Genomic DNA, 25,812 nt, shown 5'->3' with positions numbered 1-25,812 from the left:
TTGGGGGGAGGTCCTTAAGGAGAGAGATGATGTGTATTTCCTCCTTCAAGAGAGAATCAGCGCCTCTGTTTTTGGCCTTCTCCTTTTGCCCTTTTGGTCTTTTGTTACTTTTTGGATGCTCACTGGCAAAGCAGAGGATAAAGTATCTCAATTTCTACACAGTATTCCTATTGTGGGACACCGTGCTGCATTTTTTTTCTCCAGTAGAGGGCACCAGACCTTTTTTTCCAGGATCCTCCACTCCATCACTTCTCATCTCCCCAAGAGTTTGGGCTCCTACCTCCTCTCTAGGTGTCCTCCTGGTGAGAAGCTCCCCTAAGCAGGGCCCAACGCCCATCTCGTGGTTTGGAGCATTCTTTTAGTAGGGTAAGCCATCTCCTTTGGGCTCCTAGGGAGGCAGGGATATAAACTTCCTTGACTTTGGTTACTTTAAGCAGTGTTTTAGTTGGGCCAACCCAAGGGTTGGGGATGGGGTCTCAATATCCCTCTGGGGAGCAGCGAGAATGATGCTGTCCTTCACAGCAGATCTGATTGGGTCACAGCAGAGGCGTGCTGGCTGTGGACAAAGATGCCTCCCCTAACTGTGCTTCGGAGACCGGCCTTGGCTTGCCATTTCTGCCTTATTGGCTAGTTAACCTGCTATAGTGGTCCCCAGGGATGAGGACATCGTCTTGTCTCAAAGTGCCCCAAATCACCAGCCTGACTGTGGGACCTCCTCTTGCTACAGTCCCACCCCTCGACCTGATCCCACCCTAAACTCAGCTCTTTGGAATATTCAACTAAGCCACGCCCCTAGGCCTGGTCGCGCCCCATCTCCGCCCCACAGGCCTAGTCAACCAAGTCCCGCCCATAGCCTGGTCCCGCTCCAGGCCCTCTCCAACCCCAAGTCCTAGGTTGACCCGGCCCCAAGTCCCAGTCGCGTCTCTCCGTGGAAGGAAACTAGTACTTCTCCTCCACTTGCGGCTGGAAGCTGCCACCGCCCCTCCCAACCCAAATTTCCCAGCTCCCGAGGCCCGGCCCCTGACGCTGTGCGTGGCGCAGAAACCGGAAGCAGCCGTGCACTTCTGCGCGTGCGCAAGCCGGCGGCCATGTCCCCTTGCAGCCCCGTCTAAATCTGATGTAAATTTTAGCCTCGGTCCGCGTCCTACCTGGTTCAGCCCAGCCCGCCCCAAGTCTGGTGCGCGGGAGGTGGAGAGCTTGGCCTTGGGGTCAGAGGCCAAAAGGCGGCCGCTTGGGCTGTGCCCACCGCTCCACGCTGGGACACCCGCGCCCGGGGCCTCCAGCAGCCGCGGCTGGTACCAAACTCACTGAATCAGGAACTCTGTGAGGGTCCAGCAGTCGGGGTGAGTCTGCTGCAGGCGAGAGTTGGAGAGCCATCCTCGTATTTAATCGGCCTCCAAAATCATCCTCTGCTCTCTTTCCAGAAAGGAAAAGCATCCCTGCCATTCGGGTTACGGGGACGAGAGTCTCAACCTCGTCTCTGCGCAGGTCTGTGGATTTCGGCTTGTTCTGTGAGAATGGGGTGACATTTGCCTAACTCCGTCCCCACCTCTCCCTTCCTGATGCGAGAGATATTATTTTTAACCTGTGATTTTTTTTTCTCTTCCTGTGGGCATCAGTTTGCTACATTATATTCAGCTGCATAAAAGTGAACTGATTACTTAGTATCTTTTTAACCCCCCTTGCCAGTTGCAGCTCTAAATGTTAGTCATTTATCTGTAGATTTTTTTTGAATTTCACACCGAAAGTGTGATCATATGTCAGTTTCTGCGTTTTCTTTCTAATTTTGTGTACCTCATATTCTTTTTATTTATTTAGTGCGTTTGCCAGGACTTTCAGTTCAATGTAGAATAGCATTTAAGTTGCATCCTTGTCTTGTTCCTGATCCCAGAGGGAATTATTCTGCCATTTCACCATTAAATAGAATGTTTGCTGTAGGTGTTTGTAAATAATATATATTTTTTCTAATTAAAGCCTATTTCCCTCTAGTCCTAGTGGGTTAAATTATTATCATCAATGCATATTGATAGAGATCAGTCACTATTTTGTATCGAAGGGGATGAGTCATGTGATCTTTTTCTATTAATGTGAATTATATTAATCATTTTAATTATGTTAATCATTTTAACCACACTTCATTCCTAGGAGGAAATGAACTTATTTTGTGATTATTATCTTCATTATTCATTTCTGGACTGTACTAATATTTTAATATTTTGCCCTTGTGTATATGAATGAGATCTTTCATATATTTATGTACGTGTGTGTGTGTGTATACACATATATTTGAGTTTTGAGTACTTTTCTGGTCTTGGAAATACACAGGAAAACAGCACCCCCCACCCCCCAAAAAAATGGAATTATGAATCCTTTACTTACTTGGTGAACCTGTCTGTAAAACAATCTGCAACTTCTGTTTCCTTTGTAGGTATGTTCTAAACTGCTAATTTTTTTCTTTAATGACTGGATGTAAACAGGTTTTGTGTTTATATTCATTTATTTATTTTATTTTATTTTTTGGTCCTGCAGCATGCGGGATCTTAGCTCCCTGACCAGGGATCGAACCCGTGCCCCCTGCGTTGGAAGCGCAGAGTCTTAACCACTGGACTGCCAGGGAAGTCCCTATATTTTTTAATTTTTTAAACATTTTTTTCACTTTATTATTTTTTTAATTGAAGTATAGTTGATTTACAATGTTGTGTTAATTTCTGCTGTACAGCAAAGTGACTCAGTTATACACATATATACATTCTTTTTTAATATTCTTTTCCATTATGGTTTATCCCAGGATATTGAATATAGTTCCCTGTGCTATACAGTAGGATCTTGTTGTTTATCCATTCTATATGTAATAGTTTGCATCTGCTAACCCCAAACGCCTAGTCTATCCCTCTCCCACCCTTTCTCCCCCTTGGTAAACACAAATCTGTTCTCTTTATCTGTGAGTCTGTTTCTGTTTTGTAGTTTCATTTGTGCCATATTTTAGATCCACATATAAGTGATATCATATGGTATTTGTCTTTCTTTTTCTGACTTACTTTACTTAGTATGATAATTTCTAGTTGTATCCATGTTGCTGCAGATAGCATTATTCCCTTCTCTTTTTTATGGCTGAGTAGTATTCCATTGTGTATATGTACCACATCTTCTTTATCCATTCATCTGTTCATGGACATTTAGATTGTTTCCATGTCTTGGCTATTGTGAATAGTGCTGCTTTGAACATAGGGGTGCATGTATCTTTTTGAGTTATAGTTTTCTCTGGGTATATGTCCAGGAGTGGGATTGCTGGGTCATATGTTAATTCTATTTTTAGTTTTTTGAGGAACTCTATACTGTTTTCCATAGTGGCTGCACCAACTTACATTCCCACTAACAGTGTAGGAGGGTTCCCTTTTCTCCACACCCTCTCCAGTGCTTGTTATCTGTAGACTTTTTAATGATGGCCATTCTGACCAGTGTGAGGTGGGGTACCCCATTATAGTTTTGATTTGCATTTCTCTAACAATTAGCATTGTTGAGCATCTTTCCATGTGCCTATTTGCCATCTGTATGTCTTTGGAGAAATGTCTATTCAGGTCTTCTGCCGTTTTTTTTTTTTTTTTTTTTGGCTGTGTGGCATGTGGTATCTTAGTTCTCCGACCAGGGATCAAATCCGTGCCTCCTGCATTGGAAGTGTGGAGTCTTAACCACTGGACTGCCAGGGAAGTCCTTCTGCCCATTTATTGATCGGGTTGTTTTGTTGTTGTTGTTGAGTTGTATGAGCTGTTTGTGTATTTTTGAAATTAAGCCTTGCTGGTTGCATTATTTGTAAATATTTTCTCCCATTCCATAGGTTGTCTTTTCGTTTTGTTTATGGTTTCCTTTGCTGTGCAAAAGCTTGTAAGTTTGATTAGGCCCCATTTACTTTTGTTTTTATTTCTGTTGCCTTGGGAGACTGACCTAAGAAAACATTGGTACAATTTATGTTGGAAAATGCTTTGCCTATGATCTCTCCTAGGAGTTTTATGGTGTCACACCTTATGTTTAAGTCTTTAAGCCATTTTCAGTTTGTTTTTGTGTATGGTGAGAGGGTGTGTTCTTTTTTTTTAATTTTTATTGGAGTATAGCTGATTTACAATTTTGTATTAGTTTCAGGTGTACAGCAAAGTGAGTCAGTTTTATATATATGTATAGTATATATAGTATATATATATAGTATATATATAGAGTTATATATATAGTATATATAGTATATATATACTATATTTATGTTATATATATATAGTATATATATACTATATATATAGTATATATAGTATAGTATATATATATAGCATATATATGTATGTGTGTGTGTATATATATATATATATATATATACTCTTTTTTAGAGTCTTTTCCCATATAGGTCATTACAGAGTACTGAGTAGAGTTCCTGTGCTATACAGTAGGCCCTTATTAGTTATCTATTTTATATATAGTAGTGTGTATATGTCAGTCCCAGTCTCTCACTTTATCCCTCTCCCTCCTTGCCCCCTTGGTAACCATAAGTTTGTTTTATACATCTATGACTCTATTTCTATTTTGTAAATAAGTTCATTTGTACCTTTTTTTAGATTCCACGTATAAGCAATATCATATGATATTTGTCTTTCTCGTCTGACTTACTTCACTCAGTATGACAGTCTCTAGGTCCATCCATGTTGCTGCAAATGGCATTATTTCATTCTTTTTTATGGCTGACTAATATTCTACTGTATATAGATATTCTAATATAGATATACTAATATTCTACTGTATATATATATATTCTACTGTATATATATATCTTCTTTATCCACTCCTCTGTTGACGGACATTTAGGTTGCTTCCATGTCTTGGCTATTGTAAATAGTGCTGCAGTGAACTTTGGGGTACATGTATCTTTTTGAATTATGGTTTTCTCCAGATATATGCCCAGGAGTGGGATTGCTGGATCATATGGTAGTTCTATATTTAGTCTTTTAAGGAACCTCCATACTGTTCTCCATAGTGGCTGTACCAATTTACATTCCCACCAACAGTGTAGGAGGTTTCCCTTTTCTCCACCGGCGAGGTTGTGTTCTAATTTCATTGATTTACATGCAGCTGTCCAACTTTCCCAGCTACACTTGCTGAAGAGACTGTCTTTTTCCCATTGTGTATTCTTGCGTCCTTTGTTGAAGATTAATTGACCGTAGGCGTGTGGGTTTATTTCTGGGCTCTCTGTTCTGTTCCATTGATCTGTATGTCTGTTTTTGTGCCAGTACCACACTGTTTTGATTACTGTAGCTTTGTAGTATTGTCTGAAGCCTAGGAGGGTTATGCCTTTCACTTTGTTCTTTTTCCTCAGGATTGCTTTGGCAATTCTGGGTCTTTTATCGTTCCATATAAATTTTAGGATTATTCTAGTTCTGTAATGTCATGGGTAATTTGATAGGGATGGCATTAAATCTGTAGATTGCTTTGGGTAGTATTGCCATTTAGCTTTATCTGATTCTGTTTAAGTTTTTTAAAATATTGTTAATTTTGTCACATACTCATTTTTTTCCCTAAACCTTTATGCTGTTCTTTTTCTGCCCTTATAAGTCAATGGTTACCCCATTGATACTGATTTTTCTTCTACAGGAATGGATGATATTTGTAAATACAATTAACCCTTGAGCAACATGGGTTTGAAATGCACGCGTCCACTTATATGCAGATTATTTTCAGTACTAAATACTACAATACTACAGGATCAGTGTTGGTTGAGTCCTTGGGTACTGGGGGCTGACTATGAGTTATACTCATATTTGCTACTGCCGGAGGGTTGGTGCCCCAACCCCTGCAATTGTTCAAGGGTCAGTTGTATATAAATATATGTACCACACCAGCCATGGATTTCTAGTGTTATCTGAAACAGTTATTTTAATTTCCTGCTTCTACCCTGTCACATAAGTAGTCCTGATTTGCTAAAGATAAATATGTGTGTATCTCCTTATCCCTATAATGTGATGCATTTTTATATAGCATATACCACCACCTGATAATATTTTGTTAATTTAGTGGTCCTCCTTCAAACGATTATAAGACCCAGGCACTTTAGTATTTTTCTGTTTTGTTCAGTGCTGTGTCTCCTGTGACTGCACATAGTAGGACAGGGTGAATATTACCGAAATAAATATGAGATGAAGGAGCAGGAGGTCAGGGCCTTAAGGGAAGCATCCCTGCTGAAGACATAGGGCTTAGTCAAGAGAAGGAGCTCAAAGATAAAACACTTGAATAGAATACTTCATTTGTCTACTCTCCATAGTGTGCCCAACAGGGTTCTAGGCCAGACCCTGGTAATGTTAGGGCATAAGGGCCTCACTGACAACTAAATTGTAGGGTATATGTTCAGAAATACACTCATTGGGCATTTAGGCTTTGAAGGTAAATACAGCTGCATACACACAGCTCCTCAGCAGCTTTCTAATTGAGTAGCATTGAGCACATAGTTAAGTGACTCTTTCCAAGATTCTTCAACTATAAACTGGTTTTGATAGGATCTGATTTGCAGAGTTTCTATGAATAATTTTTTTGCAGAGGTATAGGCATCTCTTTGCCAAGTCATTCTCATATCTTGGTTGCTTAAATGGAGCATGTTAGTAAAGAATGTTACAGTTTGTATTGGCTTTAAAATACATACTTCATCCACGGCAGTGGAAGAAACTGTTGCATTTTCGTTATTTGAAATTTGTGCAGTAGTCTACAGATATCACTGTGAGAGATGACACACACTGCTAACTTCACTCCGAGTGTTCTTGTTCTGCTGCTGCTGTACCTCCTGTACAATTCCTGCAGAATTGAGTAGGAGAAGTCTTCTCTCGCCACCTGCATGTGGAATTCAGTCAGTTGATGCTCTTTCTCAAAAACCAGGTTTTGGGGACCCTGCAGCCCTTGTGGGAGAGGGTCTAGTAGTCAGGGACTGAGGAGTAATACATGTTAGCCTGCCAAGCAGTACAGAAATAAATATTGGAAGTGGAACCCCCGGAAGTCTGGCATACAGGTCACACTTTCCTGGATTTGAGATGGTGTGTATATTCTTACTATTGAAGGCATTCTCTGATTTTTTTTTTATGTTTTCATTATTATGGTCAAATTGACAGTTAAATTTTTTTAGACTACAGTTAACTTGCTTACAAAATGGGACTCTTAACCTGTTTTTTTAATGATCTACAAGAACCAGAGGACTGTTTTATAGCTCTAGAGGAGATAAGATTGCTCTAACTTCTTCCCCCCCTCCCTCTATTTTCTTACAAGATTGATGTGTGTTTGCTTGGGTGTCTTGGGGCTATGCATGTCTGTGTGTGTGTGTGTTTTGAGGGGAGTGATCACTCCTAACAGATATGCTGCAAAATCCACAGTCTTGATTATGGAAATTGTGGGGAGACCCAGATTCTCGTGTCTTCTTTCTCCTGCCTCAGCTCTAACTTCTCAATACTCTGTCTTTCTTCATGAAGGGAACATGGAGGAAGAAAGAACAGCTGCTGAGTTACAGAAAAATATGACACAGGTGAGTAAGAGCTAATAATTCTCCAAAAGAATATTTCAGTTCCACTGGGCCATCGATCTCCTAATTGTTTAGAGCAGGGGTCAGCAACCTGTTCCTGCATTGGGCCACATAGTAAGCATTTTAGGCTTTGAAGGCCATAGAGTTTCTGTTTTACTCAGTTCTGCCATTTTAGTGTGAAAGCAGCCATATACAGTGGATAAACAAATGTTTTATTGTGTTCCAATAAAACTTTACTTACATAAATAGATGATAGGCTGAATTTAGCTCATGTTGTATAATTTACAGCCCCTGGCCTTGAGTGCAAGAAAATGTGGCCGGCTGTGGGCCTGGGTTGAATGTTGTGCTTCTTGCAGACTCCTGGGCCCAAGGTTTGTGGGGAATGAAAAAAAAAAAGGAAAGCTCTCTGTCCCTCAGTGTGTTTTTATTCATTAAAACCTCATCCAGATTTGACCCAGTGTTTCGTGTTGTGCTGGTTGCTGTGGTGGGATATAAGGAAGCAGTGAAATTGTTTCTGTAACAAGGAATTTTTGCTGGTTTCAATGTAGAAATTATTATTTCATTTCTAGAGCATTTCATTTCTGCTAGATCCTCTGGATGTTCTGGATTATTGTAAGACTGGAATTGGTCACCATCAAACTGTGGAAAGATAAATTTATTGTTTCAAAAGTGTTGTTAAATCTGTGAGAAAATTTGATCAGTCAGGATGCTTATGTAGAACGAAGAAGATCTGATGACTGAATCCTAGGGTAGATGTTGGGAGAATAGAATCTTCTGAACTTCCTATGAATTGATTCTCAGTTCCTCAGTATTTCCAGCCTCATTCATCCTCCTGCACACATTGGGGGAGTTGGCACTTTTCTGAACAAAATATGTGGAATGTTTTAGGAACCAGTGGTCTTTGAGGATGTGGCTGTGGACTTTACCCAGGAGGAGTGGGCTTTGCTAGATCTCGCTCAGAGAAACCTCTACAGAGATGTGATGCTGGAAAACTTCCAGAACCTGGCCTCATTAGGTAAGGGTGGCAACATTCCTTCATTTAGTCGTTTAGAAAACAGTTTTATCTTACTAATTGACTTTGTTCTAGGATTTGGGTTAAGGAATTGGAATAAATTGGTAAATAAGACAGACATGGTCACTGACCCCAAGGAACTTACAGTCTAGTGGCTTCACCATGAAAATAAACAATAACAATGCATATTGTTAAAATATTCTACCAGTATAAAACAGCAACAGAAAAAGAATCAGTGGAAATCTCCTTATCCATTCTGACACTGGCACTGAATGCAGACTTTTCATTTCATCCAGTGTTATAAAGATGCTGTTGGTCTTATTTTTCTTCATTCAGTCATTCTTTCATTCATTAAGCATTTTTTTGAGGGTGAACTCTACATCAAACCCTTTTGAATGTATACTATAAAAAACAAGATGTGACTGTATTCAAAATGCTTAGGTGTAATGGGCAAGAAGATAAATATGAAATTAAGATTAAAAAAGAAAGAAAATAAACGTGTATTGAACTGACTTTCTCTTTTTCTTGTGGTTGGAAGCCTCAAGGCTTATTAAGTGTAGAAATTGTGGGCACAGACTTCGGGGGTCACTTTGGGGCACAGGGAGAAAATTGGTGGTTTGGGACCTTTTGAGAATTTTACAGCTGTTAGTGCCCTGTACCCAGAGACCACCAGTTAAGCAAGTTGGGTTTATTACTTTGAGCAGTGAGGGAGAACACATGCCATGGGGAGCCATGGCATGTCTCAGAAAGAAGATGTTAGAAAGTAAATATTATAGGATTTGTGTACTTAGGTTGAATGACTTGGGGGTAGGTCTGTGGAAGCAGGCTGTATTGGTTTCCTAGGCCTTCCATAACAAAGCACCACAAACTGGGTGGCCAAGAACAACAGAATCTTATTCTTTTAAATTTCTGGAGGTTGGAAGTCTGAAATCAGGGTGTCATGATGCTTCCGAAGGCTCAGGAAAAATCTCTCCTTGTCCCCTTCCTAGCTGTTGATGGTTGCCAGCAATCCTTGGCTTGCAGCTGCATCACTCTGATCTCTGCCTCCATCTTCACATGGCCTTCGTCCTCTGTCTCTAAGTCTTTCTGTCCTTGTAAGGACACCAGTCATTGCATTTAGGGCCTACCCTAATCCAGTATAACTTACCTTAACTTGATTATATCTGCAAAGGCCCTATTTCCAAATAAAGTAACATTCTGAAATTCTGGGAGGACAGGGATTTTTTTTCTCAGTACACTTTATTTTTCTTAGAGCAGTTTATAGGTTCACAGCAAAATTGAGTAACAGGTACAGATAGATATTCCCCATATACCCCCTGTCCCCATACACTCACAGCCTTCCTACCAGAGTGGTATATTTGTAACAGTTGATGAACCTACACTGACACATCATTATCACCTTAAGTCCAGAGTTTATATTAGTGTTCACTTTTGGTGTTGTACATTTTAAGGTTTGGACAAATATATAATGACATATCCACCATTATATATCATAAAGTAGCTTCACTACCCTTAAAAATTCTGTATCCCCTTCACCCCAATTTATCTCTCCTTTCCCACAACTCCTGGCAACAACTGATCTTTTTACTGTCTCCATAGTTTTGCCTTTTCCAGAATGTCATGTAGTTGGAATCACACAGTATATATATATATAACCTCTTCAGACTGGCTTCTTTCACTTAGTAATATGCATTTAAGGTTTTTCCACCTCTTTTCATGGCTGGATAGCTCATTTCTTTTTAGTGCTGATTAATATTTTATTGTCTGGATGTACCACAGCCTGTTTATCCATTCACCCACTGAAGAACATTTTGATTGCTTCCAAGTTTTGGCAATTATGAATAAAGCTGCTGTAAACATCCACATGCAGGTTTTTGTGTAGACATGTTGTTAACTTCTTTGGGTAAATTCCAGGGAGTGCAATTGCCTGTCTGTATGGTTAAGAGTATGTTTGGTTTTGTAAGAAACTGCCAAATTGTATTCCAAAGTGACTGTACCATTTTGCATTCCCACCAGCTCCACATTCTCAAAATTCTTTGTTGTCAGTGTTCCGGATTTTGGCCATTCTTATAGGTGTATAGTGGTATCTCATTGTTTTGATTTGCATCTTCCTGATGACATATGATGTGGAACATCTTTTCATATGCTTATTTGCCATCTGTGTATCTTCCTTGATGAGGTGTCTGTTAAGGTTTTTGGCCCATTTTTTAAATCGGGTTGTTTGTTTTCTTTATTTTTGAGTTTTAAGAATTCTGTGTATATTTTGGATAACACTTCTTTATCAGATATGTCTTTTGCAGATAATTTCTTCCAGTCTGTGGCTTTTTATTCTCTTGGCAGTTTTTTCTCAGAGCAAAAGTTTTTAATTTTAATGAAGTCCAACTTGTCAATTCTTTCTTTCATGAATTGTGTCTTTCAGGTCATTATCTGTTGACCTTAAAAATAAGATAGTTATTTTACCAACAAAAATGGTTTATTTGGGCATAGCAGAGGAATTGCAATTTAGGACAAGAAAGCTATAACAAAAGCCATAGGCAAGTCCAAAAAACAAGGGAGGAGAACATAATTTTATAGAGAAAAAGGAGGAATTTGGGAGAGGTTGTTTTGGATGAAAGTCTATTGGAGAAAAATGAGAGTTCAGGGTGATGATGGTTTCATATTGGCTTAGTTGCTGGGGTAGTTGATTTCTTATAGGGGATGCAATGTACATCTTTTCCTGTCAGGATTATAACTGGTGATTCTTGATGATTCTTTTTTTTTTTTTTTTTTTTTTTTTTTTTGCGGTACACGGGCCTCTCACTGTTGTGGCCTCTCCTGTTGCGGAGCACAGGCTCCAGACGTGCAGGCTCAGCAGCCATGGCTCACGGGCATAGCCGCTCCACGGCATGTGGGATCTTCCCAGACCGGGGCACGAACCCGTGTCCCCTGCATTGGCAGGTGGACTCTCAACCACTGCGCCACCAGGGAAGCCCTGATGATTCTTTTGTTGGAGTCTGTAATCGACAATTCTTCCTGTAATTTGTTTTTTTATAAATTTATTTATTTTTGGCTGCATTGAGTCTTTCTTGCTGCATGCGGGCTTTCTCTAGTTGCAGTGAGTGGGGGCTACTCTTCGTTGCGGTGCACGGGCTTCTTATTTTGGTGGCTTCTTGTTGTGGAGCATGGGCTCTAGGCACGTGGACTTCAGTAGTTGTGGCACGTGGGCTCAGTAGTTGTGGTTCGTGGGCTCTAGAGCACAGGCTCAGGTGGCACATGGACTTAGTTGCTCCGTGGCAAGTGGGATCTTCCCGGACCAGGGCTCGAACTGGTGACCCCTGCATTGGCAGGCGGATTCTTAACCACTGCGCCACCAGGGAAGCCCTCTTCCTATAATTGATGTCCTGTGGAACTGCATGAAAGCTTCCCCTTCCAGCCTCTCAACTCCATTTTAGTGAAGTTTCCCCTGATTAATTTTCACCTATCTAACAAGTCATCGCCAAACCTTAGGTCACCTACATTTTTTCCTATGTTATCTTCTAGGAGTTCTATAGTTTTATGTTTTACATTTAGATCTGTGATCTATTTTGAGCTAATTTTTTACTCCCTATTGATGGGGCCCCAACTTTTCCTGAAGCTTTGGATGCCTCCCCCTGTATTTTGAGTTAATTTTTGCAAGAGTGTAAGGTCAAGATTCTTTTTTTTTTTTTAAATGTATGTTGATGTCTAGTAGTTATTTTAGCACTGTTTATTGGAAAGACTATATTTTTCTCCATTGTATTGCCTTTGCACCTTTGTCAAAGATAAGTTGACTATATTTATGACTATATTTATATTGACTTATTTATGGACTGTATTCTGTTCCATTGATCTGTTTGGACATGAATTTTTTTTTATATTATGCTGTCATTTATTTATTTATTTTTATTGGAGTAGAGTTGCTTTACAATGTTGTGTCTGTTTCTGCTGTACAGCAAAGTGAGTCAGTTATATGTATACATATTTCCACTCTTTTTTAGATTTCCTTCCTATTTAGGTCACCACAGATCATTGAGTAGAGTTCCCTGTGCTGTACAGTAGGTTCTCATTAGTTGTCTATTTTATACATAGTAGTGTATATATGGACATGAATTTTTTAGGGGCACCATTCAACCTAGTCCCTAGGTGTTCACTTTAGATTGGATGCTGACAGAAATCTGGATGCAGGGGAAATTCTATTAGTATTTTGTGGATGGCACAGTGACATTTTTTTGTCTGTCCCTAGGCTAAATTATGAAGTAGCCTTATTTTGTTTCATCTTATCATGGTCTCAGAGTAACCTTGTCTGAGATTGGTATTCTGAGATTATTTATCTTCAACAGAAGAACAGTATGTCCTGCCTGTGAATATTGGACCAGTTTCTAATAATACTGAGGTTTAGGTGTGAATGTCAGATCAGTTCTAGACATCACACCACCCCCTCCCACCTTAAAAAAATAAATTCAACATTTTGTTGCAATTAAGCTCCTACTTGCTTTAGAGTAACAGAAGAGCAAAGTTTTTGCCCTGTCTCATGGAAATGTTTATGGTTCCTCATTGTTTTCCCTCATGATATACCTTTCCACATGAACAGGGTATCCACTACACACACCCTATCTGATCTCCCAGTGGAAACAAGAGGAGGACCTGGAGATAGCAGAGAGAGGACCCACCCAGGGGGAGCATCAGGAAGGCAAGAATCCTTGGGAGAAACTGACTTGGTTGGGGGATATTACATTTGGAAAAATCAAATAAAAGCAAAGTGAAACTTTGCCATGTCTGAGGAAGCTGATCTTCCACAGATACCTTCGATTTCTATTTTGACTTTTCATCAGTCCTTGTTCTTGGGAAAGCCCATATTTCCTCTTCGTAATGTAGTATTCGGTCATGTGCATTTTACCCAGTTCCTTTTTGTTTTGCTCCCCTAGGAATACCCTATTTATGTTACCATCAGTCTCAATCTTTGTGGGATTATTTCTTAATTGCTTTGCCATTTTGACCCTGTGCTTATTGGGAAAGTCCTGAACCAGCCACACTGCCAAAAGTCCTTCTTTCATGATGCCTTTACTTTTTTGTTTCAGGTTTTGAGACTCAACTTAAAACTAATGAATTAGTCGCCACACAAGATATTTATGGAGAAAAAATATCCAGTGAACAGAATGTAGTAAGATTCAAAAGGAGTGCTTCCTCGTTGTCCATTTTACACAAAAGCTGGGAATACCATGGTTTTGATTATCAGAACAAAAACCATGAGAGACATTTGAGGTGAGTGCTATTCATATGAGAGAGAGTAGTGTCTCAGGAGAGAATCTTAAAATGTCACGAAATTAAAAAAACATGTATATAAAACTTGGTCAAAAATTGTGATTTCATATGGAATTTTCATATTTTTTCCACAAATGAGACTGAGCTCTTCCATGTTTGACACATAATTCATTTGTAAGCAACCATCAGAAAAACCCCATAAGCCAAAAACTCAGTGATAATATTGGCTATCGTAGAGCCCTCTGTGAGAACTTTCAGCTTATCATTGGACAGGGAAGGAAACAGATGTAGTCACTGAAAATGGTAAAAATTTACTTGCTGCTAATAATGTGCTTCTTATTTTTTAAAAGAAATCACATGGTGGAGAACATCTATGAACATAACGAAGAAAATCAGTGTAGACAAACCTTCAGCCATATCTCAAATCTTAATATACTCAAGAGAACTACTGAAGTAAAAGCCTTTGAATGCCAAGAGTGTAAAAAGGCCTTCACAGATCATTTATCCCTTAAGAATCACATAAGGTCTCACACTGGAAGCAAACCCTATCAGTGTAAGGAATGTGGGAAAGCTTTCCATTTTTTTGCTTGTTTTAAGAAGCATATGAAAACTCCCACTGAAGAGAAACCCTATGAATGTAAGGAATGTACCAAAGCCTTCAGTTGTTCTTCATTCTTTAGGGCACATATGAAGATTCACACAGGAAAGACAAACTATGAATGCAAGGAATGTGGGAAAACCTTTAGCTGTTCTTCATCCCTTACAGAGCACAAAAGAATTCACAGTGGAGATAAGCCTTATGAATGTAAGGAGTGTGGGAAAGCCTTTAGTTGTTCCTCCTCACTCTCCAAACACAAAAGAATTCACAGTGGAGATAAGCCATATGAGTGTAAGGAGTGTGGGAAGGCCTTCAGTTCCTCTTCTCACCTTATAATACATATAAGAATCCATACTGGAGAGAAGCCTTATGAATGTAAAGAGTGTGGGAAAGCCTTCAGTGAGTCCTCAAAGCTCACCGTACATGTCAGAACACATACGGGAGAGAAACCCTATAAATGTAAGGAATGCGGGAAAGCCTACAATTGTCCATCCTCCTTAAGTATCCATATGAGAAAACACACTGGGGAGAAACCCTATGAATGTCTGGAATGTGGAAAAGCCTTCTATCTTCCCACTTCCCTGAATACACATGTGAAAAATCAAAGTAGAGAGAAACCCTACGAATGTAAGGAATGTGGAAAAGCCTTCAGTTGTCCCTCGTCCTTTAGAGCACATGTGAGAGATCACACTGGAAAGGTGCAGTACGAATGTAAGGAATGTGGGAAGGCCTTTAGTCGTTCCTCATCCCTCACCGAACACTTAAGAACTCACAGTGGAGAGAAGCCTTATGAATGTAAGGAATGTGGGAAAGCCTTTATTAGTTCCTCCCACCTTACGGTACATACAAGAACTCACACTGGAGAGAAACCTTATGAATGTAAGAAATGTGGAAAAGCCTTCATTTACCCCTCAGCCCTTAGGATCCACATGAGAACGCACACTGGGGAGAAACCCTATGAATGTAAGGAGTGTGGGAAAGCCTTTCGCCATTCTTCATACCTTACTGTCCACACAAGGATGCACACTGGAGAGAAACCCTTTGAATGTCTGGAATGTGGGAAAGCATTCAGTTGTCCTTCATCCTTTCGAAGACATGTAAGAAGCCACACTGGTGAGAAGCCCTATGAATGTAAGGAGTGTGGGAAAGCCTTTGTTTGTCCCGCTTACTTTCGAAGACATTTGAAAACTCATACTAGAGGAAACATATGAAGTAAGGAATAAGGAAATGTCTGCAAGGCTTTTTCAGATCTTAGCACGCAAGGTCTCACACTGTGGAGACACCCTGTGAATGTAAGAAATTGTCACTCATCGTTTTGAAGACTCGAGAACTCACAACTAAGAGAAACCCTGTGTATGTAAATCATGTGGTAACACCTTCATGAATGTCACTTACTGTGTTCTAAGAAAATTCATACTAGAAGCAAAGATTGGTGCCTCATCCTTAAAGTGGACTACTGCTGGCTTGTTGGCAGTTTTAATTTTCTGATGAATGTTTAAGGTGATAAATTTCCCCTAATACCTTTCAGCTGTAGCTGCATATGTTTTATGAGGTGCTTTTGTTTTGGTTTGGATGTAAATGTTATTTCCATTACAGAGTTTTTTGGACCCATCGGAGAGTTGAAGTGTATTTTTTTGTATGCAGGCATGAGTGGTCTTTTATTATTATTATTATTAGTTTCTAATTTACTCTCATTTTTCTCTAAGTATGCAGTCATTGTGGTTATCAACACTTCGGTATTTGTAATTTCTTTTGTAAATGGTAATTTCATTTTGATCTAGTATGAGAAACTGGAAATTGCCTACCCAATATTCCCCCCCCCCTTTTTTTTGGCGGTACGTGGGCCTCTCACTGTTGTGGCCTCTCCCGTTGCAGAGCACAGGCTCTGGACGCGCAGACCCAGCAGCCATGGCTCACGGGCCCAGCCGCTGCGCGACATGTGGGATCTTCCTGGACCGGGGCACGAACCTGTGTCCCCTGCATCGGCAGGCGGACTCTCAACCACTGCACCACCAGGGAAGCCCTACTTGTCCTTTTTTAATGTATGTGTATCTCTGTCTATATCTAGTTACATACATATACGTAAAACATGTTATAATACACGTAAATTATGTGTATTTTATATATGTGTGTGTGTATGTGTGTGTGTATTGCAGATAACTTTTCCCAGTCTCTGACATGTCTTCATGCTTTTCATTTTTGTAAACTATAAAGGGAATTTATTGGTTTGATTACTGAAAAATCCTTGGGTATAAGTAACTTCAGAGGTGGCTGGGTCCTGGAGCTAAAAAGATGTTATCTGGATGAGTTCTGTTTCCATGTCTTGTCTGTGCATCTTTCTGCATTAGCTATTCTTCCTTGTGGGCTCTTTTTCTTCACAGTGGCCCTCAGAAGATCCAGGCTGCTTTCTTTCTGGGTTGAAGTCTCAGGGAGAAGAGAGTGATTGTCTTTCTGAACAATTCCAATATGATTATTACAGTTAAATCTGATTGGCTCACTTGGCAACTGTTATCGAATCACTGTGGCCAGAGGAATATAATTCTCTGGTTTGTTTAGGACTGGCTCCCATACTCATCCAGAAAAAGAGAGTGGAGTCAGTCCTAACTGAATCATAGGGTCCTGGCAATTGTGATGTATATGGCGAAGGGAAGGAGGCAGCGGGGGCAGGTAGGGTGTAGAAATAGAGGCAATAATAACATCAGCTAGCACAATATGCTCATTCTGGTCTTAGCAATGGTAGGGAACTATGAAGTCTGGGAACTCTCAGCCAAGGCTAAGTAGTTCTAGAAATCCTTTCAGAAAGGTTTGATTCCGTCTGTTACCATCTCTTTAGATTGCTAAGATGGTTTCTCAATCTTTACTTGGCTTTGCAGTATTTTTGGATATCCGGTAGCAAGAGCCTTCCAACTTTTTTATTCATCAGGATTGTTTTCCTTCTCTATTCCTGATTTGATTCTATATTAATTTTAGATCTTACCAATTTTCACAAATCTTCTGGGACTTTGCTTGGGATTGCATTGACTTTAGAGAATAACCTGAATAAAATTGACATCTTTACAATACTGAGTCTTCTAATTGATGAACATAGTATAATTATCCATTTGTCTAGGTCGTCTTTAATTCCTCTTAACAGTGTTTTGTAGTTTTAATTGTAGAGGTCTTGAAGTAACTTTGTTTAATTTATTTCTAGGTATGTGATATGTTTTCCTTTGTAAATATTTTTATTTATTTTTCGATTTTGGGGGCTAGCACATAGGATTGCAATTTCTTTTTGTACATTGATCTTTTATCCATGATATTTATAAATTCAATTATTTATTCAAATAGTTTATGAATTATTTTGGATTTTCTGTGTATACAATCCTGTCAGTGCCAATAAAAGAAAGTCTTACTTGATTTCTAAACTTTACGTTTTATTTTTCTTGCCTCATTGCTTTATAGTGATAAATAGAAATGGTAAAAATGAACATCTTTGCCCTGTTCCTGATGTTAGGGGAAAGTATTCTATATTTTACCATTAAGTATAATAATAGCTGTAAGTTTTTCATAGATAACTTTTTTAAATGAAAGGAATTCTATTCCTCGATTATCAAAAGAGTTTTTTTTAATCATCAATGATACTGAATTTTATCTAGTGCCTTTTCTGTCTATGTCAGAGTCTTTAAAAACTTTTGGTCTCAATGTGGTGAATTACTACATTCCTTGATTTTCAAATGGTAAAACAAGATGTATTCCTGGAATAAACTATACTTGGAAATGGTATATATATTAGCTTATTAGCCTTTCCATTTTGCTAGATTCAAAATGCTATTTAAAAAAAATTATTTCTGTGTCTGTGTTAATGAGGCTTGTCTTGTAATTTCTTTTATGTTAATATACTTGTATGCTTTGTATCAGGTTTACGCTGCTTCATAAAAGAAGTTGGAAATTGTTTTGAAAAACTTTATATGAAATTTAAACTATCTACTATCTATTTTTTATGTGTTTGGAAAAATTCACCTGGGAATCTAGTTTTGGGTTTTCTTCATAGGAAGCTTTTGTAAGATAGTTTCACTCATGAATTACACCAAACATATAAATAGACAAAAGGTTATTTAATTTTTTTATTTGTTTTTGTGTTAGTTTTGCTAAATTGTATCTGTCCATTCCATAACTTTCAGAATTTGTTGGCATAAAGTTATTCATAATATCCTATAATTTCTTTTTAATGTCTGAAAGCTGTAATTATATCCCCTTTTTCATTCCTGATCTTGGTAGTTTATGTGGTCCCTTTCTTTTTCTTCATCTTGGTAGGGATTTTGATATGTTAATTATTTTTGAAGAACCAACTCTCAGTTTATTATGCTTCTAATTCTTTAATTTTTGGTCTTATTCCTTCTACTGAATTTGGGTTTAATTTTCTCTTATTTCCCTAGCTATTTGTGATAGTCACTTGTATCAGTGCCTGCCTTCTACTGTGTCCAATTTGCTTATATAACCATCCAATCAGAATATTCTACTATTAGTATTATCAGTTGAAATGCATTTGAGATATATGCAGAGGATCACCTTTATGTGCCTGTTATCATAAGGCCGTATGGTTTCCTTGTTGGAATGGAAAGAAAACTGGACTGGAATCAAGGCACCTGATTTCTAGTCTTCACTTCTCAACTTTACCTCTGTGACCTTTGAAAAAAGTCATTTAAGCTTTCTGGTCCTTAGTTTGTGTGTGTGTGTGTGTGTGTGTGTGTGTGTGTGTGTGTGTTAAAGTCTTTATTATGTAATAATTACAAGTTCATATTTTTGTAAAAAAAAATGTATATGGAAGTCCCATGTATTCATCACCCAGTTTCCTCCAGTGGAAATCCACAGAACTTATTCAGATTTCACCAATTTTAAATGTGTGTGTGTGTGTGTGTGTGTGTGTGTTTGCAGTTTTAGCACTTGTGTAGATTAATGGAACAACTAACCTGTTTTACCCTTATAAATGACATCCATATCTCCTCAGTAGTTAAAGTAAAATTTATGACTAGTCCTGGATTCCTTCTTTTAAAGTGACTGACACTTCATAATGACTCAAACATTTGTTGAATAAATACATTTACTTGTGCTTTCTGCTAATAAGGTATATAGGACACAGTGTTCTGATCAGATCTATCCTGCAATTCATCGTACACATTGTTTTATGAAATATGATAAGAATTCTAAACCCAGCACCTCCCTCTGTGAGGCCAGATTATCCAGAGAAGCTCTAAATTACCTGCTTTTCTGTTACCTTTCTCAATCATAAAATATATTTTAAGGCTAATATATTTTTTAAAAATCTGGAAGGTGTTAAAAAATAGACAAGGGACAAGAAACAGTTTTTGTGTTTAGTCTAGGACAGATATATTATCAACACTAGCCATAAATTAATCAAAGCCATTCAGTAGCATCAAAGGTGCACATAGGAAGTGCTACTGCAGTGGCTGTGGTGGGACCACATCCTTTCTGTGGGATCAGAAACACTTCCTTTTCTGTCCCAAGTTTTTAGACCATGGAGGAGTTTAGAAGACAGATTTAGAGAGGGCTTTGAAGAGAAGGGACTTATTTGGTTTTATGATATCATAAAAGTAAGAGAAAATAATATTTAACATTTCATGAGTTTCACTCTGTGTCATTCACTATCTTAATATTTAAGATATTTCTATATATTAACGTATTTGATCATCACAAAAGCCTTATGAGGCAGATACTTATTATCCACCTAACACACCATAGTGAAATAGCAGAAATGAGCTCAAATAATTGGCCAGCGTTGTATATTTAGTACGTAGGGGAACTATGCCTGAATCCAGAAACCATGGTTTTTATTACTATACTATACTGCCTCCAGAGATCAAAGAATTCTGAAGGACCAGTTAGGACAATAGGCTTGTGTGTGGTTGGACAGGGAACTATTAGGGTAAGCTGTGGCTGAGAGCATTTTCATATAACCTTCACTTAGCATCTTCTGGGCAAGCACCAGGTATCTTTTCAACCATCCACAGCATATGGGCTCCTTATATTATGGAAGGAGTGTGATTACAAGGGAAGGAAAGAATCCAGTCAATAAAGTATGAGACCAACATTGCTTTATCTTTGCGTGAAAACATATGGCTTGTTGTTAGCATTACATAAATATTATTAGTTTGATTCAACTGAACTAGTTAAGGTTTATTGAGCTCTGTGTCAGGCGCTGTTTGAAGGACTTTACAGCTCTAATGCATTTTCTCTTCACACACACACACACACACACACAAAACACTTTGAGATAGATTCTGTCATTATCCATATTTCACAGATGGGGAAATTGAGGCAGAGAAACTAAGGAGTTTGCCCAAGGTCACACAACTGGCAGCTAAAATCCGCCTGGCCTCAGAATTCACATGTGTAACCACCATGTGTTACTACAGTTGACCCTTGAACAATGCTGCAGTTAGGGGCACCAACATGGAGCAGTAGAAAATCCATGTATTACTACAGTTGACCCTTCATGTAAGTGATTCTGTATTCGCAGATTCAACCAACCGATCACATAGTACTATGGTCTGTGTGTAAGTGGACCTGCACAGTTCAAACCCGTGTTCAAGGGTCAACTGTACTCAAAAGAGGAATTTGTGGGAATAGTATTTTTTCTGTTGCACAGCAACAAACACTGACAGTCTTTAGGTCCATTTTCTAATTCAAAGTACACTTCCAAATAGTAATAACTTCATATACTTAACATTTGTTAAACATTTACCACGTGCCACACACTCAAGAATCATCTTTTTATTATTTAAGAAATGAATTGCAAGATTTAATTTTATGTATTGATTATGCTTCTGATTTGAAGATGAACGTCTGCCTGCAGTAATCCTTGTATTTTTGTTCTGTCTTGTTTTCACTTAATACATTAAAAAAATATATTGGGCACTTTCCTGGTGGTGCAGTGGTTAAGAATCCTATCAATGCAGGGGACACGGGTTTGAGCCCTGGTCCGGGAAGATCCCACAAGCTGCAGAGCAACTAAGCCTGTGCACCACAACTACTGAGCCTGTGCTCTAGAGTCCGCGAGCCACAGCTACTGAGCCCGCATGCCACAACTACTGAAGCCTGCGCTCCTAGAGCCCGTGCGCCGCAACAAAAAGAAGCCCCTGCTCACTGCAACTAGAGAAAGCCCGCGCCCAGCAATGAAGACCGAACACAGCCATAAATAAATAAATTTATTTATTTATTTATTTATTAAAATTGAAGTTAGTTGACATACGATATTAGGTTACTTTCAGGTGTGCAACATAGTGATTTGACAATCAAACCCATTATGAAATGATTACCATGATAAGTCTAGTAATCATCTGTCACCACAAAAATTATTAGTGTTATTGACTATATTCCTTATGCTGTATATTACATCCCTTTGACTTATTTTGTACCTGGAAATTGTACCTCTTAATCCTCTTCACATTTTTTGCTCTTTTCCCCACCACCCTCCCCTCTGGCAACCACCAGTTTGCTCTCTGTATCTAAAAGTCTGTTTCTGTTTTGTTTGTTCATTTGTTTTTTAGATTCCACATATGAGATCGTACAGTATTTGTTTTTCTGTTTCTGGCTTATTTCCCTTAGCATAATACCCTCAAGGTCCATCCTTGTTGTTTCAAATGACATGACTTCATCCAAATCTCCACAACTTTTGATAATTGAATGACGTGTGTCTTATAAAAGGAAAATAATATGTTCATAGAAAGCCCATGCCATAAAAACACCCAAGCCCCACTGTATCTTGTCTCTAGTCTGATGGGATATTGCTGGAAGGATGAAAGTACAGGCAGAAAAGTACCCAGTCGGGGCTTCCCTGGTTGCACAGTGGTTAAGAATCCTCCTGCCAATTCAGGGTACACGGGTTCGAGTCCTGGTCCGAGAAGATCCCACATCCTGCGGAGCAACTAAGCCCGTGCGCCACAACTACTGAGCCTGTGCTCTAGAGCCCACGAGCCACAACTTCTGAGCCCATGTGCCACAACTGCTGAAGCCTGCGTGCCTAGAGCCTGTGCTACACAGCAAGAGAAGCCACCACTATGAGAAGGCTGTGCACCGCAACAAAGAGTAGCCACCCCCGCTTGCTGCAACTAGAGAAAGCCCGCGCCCAGCAACGAAGACCCAGTGCAACCAAAAATAAACACATAAACAAACAAATAAATAAATAAAAGTACCCAGTGGGTGGAAAGAGTATTGTCTACTCTGCATTTATGTGAACTAAGGGTCTATTTAATTTTTTTAACAGAGTTTTGTTTGTTTTTGTTGCCTCCTCTTTGCCAAAGAAGTATAGGCTCTGAGGAATCAGAAATGAATGAGACTCAGTCTATTTCCCTCCAAACACTCAGTATCTACTTGGATAAGGACAAAATAAAATATCTCCTCAGATCCAGAGATATTCATACTTTAGATGACAATTTATTTTAATCAAATAGTATGAAGCTAGCCTGTTAATAATATCTGAAATTTATTGTGCCCTGTGTACATTCATTACATATGTAATTAAATGTGTAGTTTCCACTATACTGTTTAATTCTTATAACAAAGCAATTGTATCAACTAGGGATTGACTCAGATGACAACACTGAGGTTCAGAGATACAAAGAGCTTGCCCCACGTCACTCAAGATAATAAATAGAGGAGACAAAATTAAATTATCAGTCTCTGATGCCCATACACTAAGTATCTTCACTTTGTTTCCATGCACTTCATAAAGTACAACAGAAGTACTTCAGAAGTACGGTGGTCTTAACTAAAAGCACAGCTAAGAAATATATTTTAACTGATTTCCGTTTCCTAACTAAGAATGGAATCCAACACTCTGCCTTTATGTCTCCTTTAGAGATTGAGAAGGACTAAAGCACAAGAATAAAGGAGGACATGGACAGCTGAAGCAAAATCTAGGGGCAGGAGCAAGAGAGACATCTGTGCTACATTACAATCTGCTGATCCTCTATGAGTCCTCCCTTGATCTCAGCTCTCCTTCCTAGAGTCAATGCAGCAAGGGTACCCCTTACCCTCCACTGAGGTCTACCGGGAACCCCTAAAAGGACAGAGGGCAGTGAACATGGGGTCTCTGCCTGAAGTGACCAGGCAAATAAAATGACAGGAGAGAATTCTGGCTAAGTGCCCTGTGTCTGGAGGCTGGATGCCTGGATTCAAACGTGAATTCACTCCTATTTTACCCCATGACCTAATACAAGTTATATTTAAATGCTGTGCTCCCTTATTCATCTGTGAAGTGACAATACTGTTCATTCCTCTTTCTTGGTGGTGATTACGCAGTTGAAATGAAACAAGCTACATGGAACACTTAGAGCCTGGAACCTAGGAAATCCTCAATGAAGAATCATGATACCATGTTTACTGTCTTATCCTCATCCACGTCCTCACTTCATGATTTTGGAGTACTTAGGGGACAGTTTAGAGAGAACTGCTTCCTGCTATCGTGGGGGTAATGCCTATGGGAACTAGAACTAATGTGGGAGGAAAGCAGAACTCTGAATGAGAGCTCTTGGACCCCACCAGAACCAAGGACATAAAACGTCACAGTGCCCGGAGCTGAAACTTTGCACACTAGTGCCCTACCATCTGTCTATCCCAACTGTTTTGCTTGTTCTGACCATGAGGAAACACCACTCCCGCAACCCCTCCTCCATCCACTGTCTCCCATAGCACTCACTGGGCTGTGCTGAGACCCTGCTGGTGCATGCCCAAGGGGGACCAGTCTGCTGCCCCTCTCTGCCTGGTGAGCAATGATGGCTGAAGCTCTATCCTCAGGATTGGCAGAAAGACAGACTCCAGCCAGAACCTCCTGATGGGGATGACTAGTCTGGGAGGAGGAGGCACAGGTGTGAAGCCTGCTAGACAAGGACCGGCAACTTGAAGGGCTGGAGACACAGGCTGACTATTTACAGTTGCGGGGCCTTGAATGTTTGATGCACAGAGCTCCTAATTAGCTAGATTAGTCCATGCCCTCCATTTTCTGAAGACTTCACAACTTTGGGAGAACCACAAGAAGAGAAAAGTCAGTGTCCATGGTTCAGCTCAATTACTTCTGAGCCCCACGTCTTCCCAGGGGAAAGTTCACTTGGCCTCCTCTCGTCACATATCCAAAGGGCCCTTCCTGTAAAGATCAGGCTTATCATTTCCTCACCTTAAAATTCAATTGCAATATTGATGACTGAAATTGCATTCATGATGAAATAATATCAGGAATATTGGCGTCTTTATTGTTAACATTTACCATGCTAGAATCCGAAAATATTTCCATGTTTGAACACTTTTATATGAGCAAGAAAACCTTCACAGTTTTCTCAATATAAGTCCTTCTCATTCCGTGTAGAGTTTAGTCCGTATTAATTTTTTGTTGCTAATTTAAATTATATCCTTGGTTGTTTGTTTTTTTTTTTTTTTGCGGTACGTGGGCCCCTCACTGTTGTGGCCTCTCCTATTGCGGAGCACAGGCTCCGGACGCGCAGGCTCAGCGGCCATGGCTCACGGACCCAGCCGCTCCGCGGCATGTGGGATCTTCCCAGACCGGGGCACGAACCTGTGTCCCCTGCATCGGCAGGCGGACTCCCAACCACTGCGCCACCAGGGAAGCCCCTTGGTTTTATTTATTCCTAATTGGTTTATTTTGGCATAGTAGAAAATAATTAAATTGTATACTTGCATTGTCTAGCACTCTTTATTCTAAGAGTGCCTCTAGTTGTTTTTCTTGAGTAGAAGTATATTATCTGAAACTATTCATCTTTGTGGTTTTTCCCTTTTGCATAGGCTACCTCTCCTTGTGACACAATAAAATGGTGACAGAATGGCGACATCCAAAAAAATTTAAAAATGGGCAGAAAACCTGAATAGACTTTTTTTTAAAGGCAATATGCAGATGGCCAACAGACACATGGAAAGATGCTCAACATCACTAATCATCAGGGAGAAGCAAATCAAAACCACTTGTCAGAATGGCTATTATCAAAAAGACAAGAGAAATAAATGGTGATGAGGATGTGAAGAAAAGGGAACCCTCCTGTACTTTTGTTGAGAATGTAATTTGATGCAGCCACCGTGGAAAACAGTATGGAGATTCCTCAAAAAATTAAAAATAGAAGTACCAGCAGTTCCACTTCTGGGTATGTACTCAAAGAAAATGAAAACACTAATTCAAAAGGATACATGCACCCTTATGTTCATTACATTATTTACAATAGCCATGATATAGAAGCCACCTAAGAGCCCATCAACAGATGAATGGATAAAGAAGATTGCTATATATATATACAATGGAATATTATAAAAAAAGGATTAAATCTTGCCATTTGTAACAACATGGATGGACCTAGAGGGTATTATGCTAAGTAAGATAAGTCAGACAGAGAAAAACAAATACTGTAT

General features: G+C 39.3%; 1 protein-coding gene and 1 long non-coding RNA gene across 7 annotated transcripts in view; one reads left to right on the top strand and one right to left on the bottom strand.

Moving 5' to 3' along the window:
• The first annotated feature begins 1,057 nt into the window (after positions 1-1,057).
• On the top strand, positions 1,058-17,812 carry LOC105748381 (zinc finger protein 699). 6 transcript variants are annotated; one of them, XM_049707534.1, is made up of 7 exons: positions 1,058-1,343; positions 1,425-1,488; positions 7,485-7,537; positions 8,423-8,549; positions 13,135-13,233; positions 13,622-13,805; positions 14,156-17,812. In XM_049707534.1, the coding sequence occupies exons 3-7, from the start codon at positions 7,490-7,492 to the stop codon at positions 15,612-15,614; spliced, it is 1,917 nt and encodes a 638-aa protein (XP_049563491.1). In that variant the 5' UTR covers positions 1,058-1,343; positions 1,425-1,488; positions 7,485-7,489; the 3' UTR covers positions 15,615-17,812. The 6 variants fall into 6 exon arrangements, with proteins under 6 accessions (XP_049563491.1, XP_049563490.1, XP_049563489.1 ...); XM_049707533.1 differs by having other exon boundaries at positions 1,425-1,511; XM_049707532.1 differs by lacking the exon at positions 1,425-1,488.
• LOC117195705 (uncharacterized) overlaps positions 9,260-25,812 on the bottom strand; it is a 43,367-nt gene continuing 26,814 nt past the window's right edge. Inside the window, exon 4 of the long non-coding RNA XR_007476325.1 lies at positions 9,260-10,981. This is a non-coding gene — a long non-coding RNA (uncharacterized LOC117195705). The remainder of the gene's footprint in view (positions 10,982-25,812) is intronic.

This window comes from Orcinus orca, chromosome 3 (genome assembly GCF_937001465.1).
Source record: "Orcinus orca chromosome 3, mOrcOrc1.1, whole genome shotgun sequence".
In the NCBI taxonomy this organism is placed as follows: Eukaryota; Metazoa; Chordata; class Mammalia; order Artiodactyla; family Delphinidae; genus Orcinus; species Orcinus orca.
Note: the sequence above shows the minus strand (reverse complement) of the source record. Positions and strands in the feature narration are given on the sequence as shown.

What these genes read in the sequence shown, in the direction of transcription:
- LOC105748381 (XM_049707530.1), top strand. Translation starts at nt 7,289, where the DNA reads ATGTGTGTTTGCTTGGGTGTCTTGGGGCTATGCATGTCTGTGTGTGTG. An exon ending in TACAGAAAAATATGACACAG is followed by an intron (nt 7,538 to 8,422) that starts GTGAGTAAGAGC and finishes GGAATGTTTTAG; the next exon opens with GAACCAGTGGTCTTTGAGGA. An exon ending in AACCATGAGAGACATTTGAG is followed by an intron (nt 13,806 to 14,155) that starts GTGAGTGCTATT and finishes ATTTTTTAAAAG; the next exon opens with AAATCACATGGTGGAGAACA.